This window comes from Leptidea sinapis, chromosome 16, assembly GCF_905404315.1.
Source record: "Leptidea sinapis chromosome 16, ilLepSina1.1, whole genome shotgun sequence".
NCBI lineage: Eukaryota > Metazoa > Arthropoda > Insecta > Lepidoptera > Pieridae > Leptidea > Leptidea sinapis.
Window position 1 is genome coordinate 8,932,083 of NC_066280.1, and position 8,055 is coordinate 8,940,137.

At 29.7% G+C, this 8,055-nt stretch overlaps 1 protein-coding gene across 1 annotated transcript in view; it reads left to right on the forward strand.

Annotated features, from left to right (window-relative positions):
• The window catches only part of LOC126968634 (uncharacterized), a 33,055-nt gene extending 27,545 nt beyond the window's left edge, over window positions 1-5,510 (forward strand). The window contains exons 2-4 of the mRNA XM_050813652.1: window positions 2,961-3,279; window positions 3,628-3,972; window positions 5,481-5,510. Coding sequence (XP_050669609.1) covers window positions 2,961-3,279; window positions 3,628-3,972; window positions 5,481-5,510 — 694 coding nt within the window. The remainder of the gene's footprint in view (window positions 1-2,960; window positions 3,280-3,627; window positions 3,973-5,480) is intronic.
• Window positions 5,511-8,055: the final 2,545 nt, after the last annotated feature.

The following is an 8,055-nucleotide window of genomic DNA, read 5'->3' on the forward strand; positions in this document are numbered from 1 at the left end:
AAATCAAAGTCAAAGTAAAAAAAAAAAACAATTATTAGGCTTAGCTTAAGCTTTTGAATCGTCACTATAAATATATCTTTTAAATTACTGAATCTTCCATAATATGTTCGGAAAAAGAGGAGATCGTGAGAAGAACATACAAGAAATACAACGGCCACTCTTTTCATTTAATAGAGTATTTTTGCAATAGCTATAATTTATAAAACAAATGAGTGTGTAAGGTGCTGCATACAATATATGATTTGTTAGTTAAAAGCGTTTCAAATCCCGAATATTTTATTAAATTAATACAGATTAAAGTGTTCTAATATAAAGTATCCTATATTGAATGAATCAACCTTTAGTGCTTGAATTCATTGTTTGTGTAAGGATGTATTGTTTGTGTATCATGGACATGATGAATATTCTGCTAAAACATAAAATAACAAGAAGATAACTTAATTCTAAGGATGTGATTTAAGATTCAAAGTGTTCCGGACTCATCTATAGGATCTACTTTACAGTTGACATCTTGCTCAACACCAATATTTGCATATTATGAAATTGACTTGAGATGTCTAAACAATTTGTAATTTTTTAAAGTGATAACCTCACACGTGCGAGCGCTCTTCAACAGAGCTAATCATTTGAGTGACGTAAAGTTCATAAATCTTGATAATAAATCTTGTTTTTGTGCAACTCTCAGGTTAATGAAGCCACAACTAGTGTGTTCATTAATCCCAGACGTGAGTGTTATCACTTTAAAAAAATTACAAATTGTATAAATCTAATCCAATAAAAATCATAAATTATATACAATTATAAAATCATTTTTCTAATATAAATTTTAATAGTTATTTCTATGATTTCTAATATAATGATATAAATCATATAAGATTAAGATCTTTAACTTTATAAGTAAAGTCCTATTTTTCAAGTTTTGTAAGTATGTAATTTATCATAAGATCTCTTTGAATTAAATTAAATAAACAGTACACAGTAATATAACTCAAGATTAAGGCACTTGTCACTTGTTATGAACTCCGTACGGAAAGTTTAATATAGATAGACTTAAAAATAAACATTAAAAAACATCTTAAGCTATAGCTATTGGTACTCAATCTGCAGTCTTATTGCTTGAAACAATCTATTCCAGATAACCAAAAAGGATTGATACAATAATAAAAACAGGTATTTTGAAAATTACGTCTTTCAGCACTAATATATTTTTTTTTAAATTAAAGTTGTATTGATATAATATAAAATGTTTATTTATTTAACTTCAACAATTCATTGTATAAGTTCATAATGTTACCTGTCCTCAACATATCAGCCCAAACAATATAATGAAAGGGAGTATCAACAGATAGAGACGTAAGGAGAGACTTGCACGATACATTCTGTCGATTATGTAATGCGTGCCTCTAGTCAGCTCAAGGAGTAGATAAAACACAGAGTAACTCTATGTTATTATATAATTTTCAAAAATTCATTTATGTTATCTACCAGAGATTTGTATTACTAAATTTTTTTAAGAAGGGGAAAATATGTTTCATGTTTATTCATATATGTCAGAATATACAATAAACTGCCCATTAATTTAAAATTATTAAATGAACGACGTTTTAAGAAAAAACTTAAACACTAGTTAAGTGAGCGATTATTTTATATGACTAATGAATTTGTGAATGCTAATAATTCATTGTAGTGATGATATGAAGTGTGAAAGTTCTGATTAACAATTAATTAAACAAAATTTTTAATTATTTTATTATTATGTTATTATTTTATGTTATTCTGTTATTATTTTATTATAATGTGAGTCTGTATTTTTTATTATTTTTTATTGTTTTCCAATTTGGGGAGTCCAAACTAAATTTATTAAAATCGAAAAGTCACAACGAGCTTTGATTAAAGTTATGTTATTTAGGCCGTATAGATTTTCTACAGAATAGCTATATGAAGAAAGTCAATTATTAGGGCATTTCTTTAAGAATGTGCATATTACGCGGCGGATGGTAAAGAATCTTCTACAGTGCAAACATTTGAATTTTGATAAAACTACAAATGAATATAAGTACTACAGATCTAAACTAGACTATTAGAAACCATATTTTGTTTATTAAATTTAGAGAAATTTGGCTCCAAGCATCCAGATTCTAATTACCATTCGTGTCCCATTTTACATTTTGATTAAGTTTTTGTTTAATATAGCTAAATCCCTTTTAAAGAATGTAATTATAAATCAATATTCTCAAATAGCAATAGTTTCCTTAGCCCTATACACAAGTTGTTTTACATAAATAACATAAATTAAGTAGAAAGAATGCTCTTAAAGTATGTCTTCGGGTAATTTTATAATTACCGTTTAAAAAATATTCGCCTTAATTTACTACCTAACAATTTGAGAACAAGATACCCTTAACTGCCTTAACAAGTTTGCTCCAGTTTGCGCTCGGCGCCCGACCAAACTACACGCATCAAAGACCGCATTTTTTGGCGCAATATTAAAATTTCTCGTCGTGGTTTGCTTTTGTCGAAATATAGTCTAATCGCCATTTTAAATTTTTTTGGTAAGAAGATGATTATTTTTTTAAACTGATACGTTTATTTAAGTTGTTATAAGATCCGTTTTTAGGTAAAGCAGGTAAAAATTTCATAATCCTTATAAAGAACTCTTTATTCAACAAAATGTTTGAAATCCTAATTACCATATTTTCCATTACTCTAAATTAAATGGTAATGAGTAAATTTTAGAAATGGTAATTATAGTAATTTTTAATTGTGATTCCTGTGTTGTGCACTATCGAATTCGTTTAATCTTTAAAACCGTATGATTTCTTATATTTCAATGTGTTTTAGCCGCGAAAATTTTAAACAAATTAGTTATTTTTTGACAGGAATTTCACAATGCCGCGCACTAAAGAAGAGATACTAGAGAAGGCTTAATTAGCTCGGAGAGAAAGATACGCTAAAATTAGGTCTGATCCAGAAAAATACACTCGAGAAAAAGAGAAGGAACGGCAGAGGTACTTAAAAAGAAAAGAAAGTAAGAAAATTTTAAGTATTAAAGATTTGACACCAAAAGCTAAAAAGTTACAAAGGAAAAAATGGAGAGAAAATTTCAATAAATTTTACCAAAGGAAACTATTACTGAAACAAGGACAAAAACTTATGGATGTTAATACTCCGAGTGATAGTGAAACCAACCCCTTAAGAAATGATAATGATGAGGAACATGAACAGCATGATATACGAGACCACGATACAAACCCAGAACGAGAACAAAGAAATGAAGAGGCCAATCCGATTTTTCAGAATTTAAATAAGAAGATAAGAAAACTAAAGTACATGATGCAGAAAAAAGAAAAGATGTATACATTACAAAAACAAGAATTACAGAAAAAACTAAATAACTACAAAAAACTTTGTCAGAGACTGAAAAAACGAGTAGAAAGTCCAAATTCTAGAGCTCTGAGACTAATAAATGACAAGTCAAAGATAAATGACGTCAAGAAAAAGGTTTTGTTTGGTGAAGCTATGAAAAAAACGTTGGAGACTAATTATCAGGCGCTGAAATCAAAAAAAGAAAAAAATATATTTAGTGACCATATACTTCAACAAAAATCAATACTAAAAGAGCATAAGGTCTTGTCTGAAACTAAACACTTTACTGTTAGAGAAAGAAATGAGGAAACAAAAAAAAACTATTATCAAAAGTTAAAACAGGATATTGCAACCTTTTTTGACAGAGACGACATTTCAAGAATGACTGCTGGAAAAAAAGAATGTATATCCCGGGACAAGATTAAAAAACAACGAAGATATTTATTAGATTCCATGAAAAATCTTCATAAATTTTTTGAAGCAGAAAATACCAAAGTTAGTTATTCATATTTTTGCCAGCAAAGGCCATTTTGGGTACTCATACCAGATGTCAGTGACAGAGAAACATGTTTGTGTAAAACTCATGCGAACATAGAACTATTGTTGGTAGTATTACATTCTCGTAAAATAATCAAAGAAAAGGACTCTGCAGAAGTTATCAATAGACTATGTTGTTCCAATACATCATGCTTGTTGAGTAGATGCGGTACCTATAAAGATAAAAAGCTTGAATACTTGTTAGATATAGATGAAGCAATAACATATAGTAAATGGGAACATAAGAAAGAAACGTACGTCACAAAGGGTGTGGAAAAGACAAAAAAGAGTTATCGCAAAGGTAAAAGTAACTGCCCCTCCAAAAGAAGCTGTTGCAATATTTGAAAGTCTGATTCCAGAATTTTTGAAGCATGAAGGTACAAGAAGATGGCCAATATACTGCTTTGAAAGATCTAAAATCTAACTTGAAGAAATGTGAAGCCATAGTTCACATTGACTTTAGTGAGAACTATGGCTATAAATATCACTCTGAAGTCCAGTCATTTCATTTTGGAGGTAGCAGGAAAGAATTGACACTACATACTGCAGTTATATATTTAACTAATGAAGATGACCAAATAACGGTTAAATCATTATGCACGGTCAGCGAAAATATGCGTCATGATGCTGCCGCCATATGGGCCCACATAGTACCGCTTCTGGAATACATTCAGACCACCAACAAAAACGTAAATCAGCTACATTTCCTATCCGATTCACCAAGCAGTGAGTATCGAAATAAAACTATGTTCTATATAATTTCCAAACTTTACTGGAACTTCCCCAATTTGAAGCTGGTAACCTGGAACCTTAGTGAAGCAGGACATGGAAAGGGAGCAGCTGATGGAGTAGGTCGTACCGTCAAGAGAATCGCAGACGCAGCGGTGGCTAAAGGTAAAGATATTGATAATATTGATGATTTTATGACAATTGTAGCACAATCTGCGGAGAATATCAAACTGGAAATTGTTAATGATTATCAAATTTTTGAAAAAGATTTACTGATTCTTTCAGACAAACTAAAGCCATTAAAGGGCACAAATAAGGTGCACCAGGTATTGTGGAAGAAAGACTACCCAAGTTTGATTTTTAGAGAGGTAAGCTGTTTTATTTGTTTGAGCGGTTATTGCAGTCATGTGAAACATGTCGGAGAGCTTAATCATGAAGAAACCTTAGAAGGGGTCCTGATAGATAAGGAGATTGGAATTAATCAAGGTAATGTTACAGGATTGCGCTCTGAATTTAAAATCAGTCATAGTGATTACGTAGATGATTTTTTTTATACACAGAGTGGAACCTAAGAAAATGTTGCTGAGTAAACCGTTGCGCACTGCTTCTCTTCAACGACGTAACAATGACCAAGAGAATATCAAAATAACATCAAATATAATACTCAAGCCTGTACAAGAAAATAATAATGTGACAAAGCTCTTTTTTTTTTTTAAAGTGTTTATTTTTGTTTTGGCTTGGATGCTTACTTCCATTTACTAACCAAGACGTTTTTGTTTTTTGTTTCTTTATATTGATTTTCGTTGATTTAATCGATAGATAATAGGTAAGATAAGATTTTTTTGCAGAATGGACCTTTGCTTAAAACAAAATCCTAAGATTAATATTAAGTATATTTTTTTTTAAAGTTAATTTTACCGCTTACTTCCAACGCCTTACCAAGAAGGTCATTGCGTTTCGTTTTTTTTAAGTTTATTACATTGTTAATACCTAATAAGTAAGAAATTATGTTCAAGAATGATTTAAATATAAAGAAAAACATGTGTTTATTTAAACTGTGTTTTTTATCTTGATTATTTTGTTATTTCAGCCAATTCTAAAAAAAAAAATTATAATTTGTTATGACTGATAAGTAGATATCTATATGTAGTTTGTTAAAAAAAAGGATTTACTATATTTTTAAATAAAAGTTTATACTTTTATCTTCTTGCTATTTGATTTATAATTACCATTTCTCATTACCTTCACCATTTTCTAATTAACATTTACTGTTAATATCATTACCGTTCACTGAAAATTTTAAACGCCTGTCAGTTAAACAGTAAAAGACTAAAATAGCTCCCTTGTACAGTTTCTTTAAGTGTATGTTTGCAGCAATGTAAAATTTACTCAAAGAATGCGTTTTGTCACAACTTTTATGCAATCTCCTAACATGAGGCAATATGCGCATTTTCAAAGAATTTCCCATTAACTGTAAGGAAATTATACATTGTACTCACTACTGTTAAGTCAAAAAGAAGAAGCGACAGGATATTTATAAGTTCATAAACTAAATCTGCTTTTGCGTAAAAACAATTCTTAAATAAATCTACACAACTATACAATATTGTTAATAAACACGTAAATATATATACGAAAAAATTATTATGACTGTAAAAAATTTGTAACAAGATGGATAATAACTAAAAACTATGAGGAGGCGGAGGCCCTATTATGTATTTTAAAGTAACAAAAATAATTGATTAAATCTGCCTACTCTATAGTATGTATTCATTTATCACTTCATTAACTCTTTTATTTCTAAAAAATAATAGACATAATAAATTCTTAAGATCTTAAACTGTAAAATCTTACCAATACACACAAAATTTAATTATTGTCTTCTTAAGGAACAATTTTTCAATCATGAAATTCAAAGTAAAATTTGCCAAAAAAAATAACCACTAGGAAAATCACAAATAATCACTTAAAAACATTAAAGTCCAAAAAAAGAACTGTATTATTTATTTGTTTATAAAACTTATTCCACAATATACTAGCGAACACAATACACATTCACATACACACTTTCTCACACAAACGCACACATACACACACACCTTATTAGTGTAATCACTAAGTAGGTACCTACTTAGTGATTATAGATATGGAAGAACGACATCTTTTGACACAGGTTTTGTCACCTAACCAACCAATTATATCATGTAACATAACTTTTGGTACCAATAAAGAAAGAAATAATTTTAATTTTAATTATGTTAATTAACATTTTATTGCTATTGGCATGCAGACATATTTCATCGTCTAATTTTGTCATATATTTAATTACTTATACTATTTACTGTATTAAATTAATTTGCAAAACCTGGCGAAACATCTGAAACTGTAAGATTGTACCATCGTAACATGTTTAGACGGAAATAAAGGATTTGATTGATTGATTGATTAGTCCGTGTTTATTGACAGGTCCCTTAGTTAAAAATCCACAATCAACAAAATTTTTCCCCTTTACCGGTAGTGCTTACAGCAACGGAGAATCACCTGACGCGGCTCAAATCACTAACTGATCAATTACAATGAACTATTTTTTGGTCCAATCGCAGGTCTATCACGAGGTTGTGTTTTATTAGATTGTAGTCACGCCCATTCTATCACTGCCACACTCGCTGCCTCACGGAAGTTTTAATATTTTAGTTTGTAGTAGTATATATTCTAGTGTTTTTTGTAATGGGAGGTCAGTTAAATAAATAAATAAATATATAGTTACAAAGTATCATATTATTGTTCTCGTCTATTTTATTATTTACATTAAGATGCTGCTGAATACTGCTTTGAAAATGAACTAAAACTTTGCTAGATTGTGTTAAAGTTAAGTGTTTATTCAGCTTAAAGATTTCATAAGTTTCTCTAACTACGAAGACCAACAACTTCAATATAGTAAGAATAAATAAGAATTAAGATTTCACACTTTTCTTCAGATAAAGTATAAATCTGATTCCTGTTTACGTTATTACGTTAATTTATAGTTAGTAAACTGATTTGTCTATTTTAATAATATTTTTTTTTGAAGAAAAATAAGGTATCAGACGAGTAGGACGTTCAGCTGATGGTAATTGATACGCCCTACCCATTACAATGCAGTGCCGCTCAGGATTCTTGAAAAACCCATAAATTCTGAGCGGCACTACAACTGCGCTCGTTACCTTGAGACATAAGATGTTAAGTCTCATTTGCCCAGTAATTTCACTAGCTACGGCGCCTTTCAGACCGAAACACAATAATGCTTACACAGCTTATGCTTCACGACAGAAATAGGCACCGTTGATTATCTAGCCCGAAAATATGGCTACGAGTATTTAATATTCTCAAAAATAAATTCAAATTAGGCTCTAATTATATGGTTAAAAGTAAAAATTACTTGAA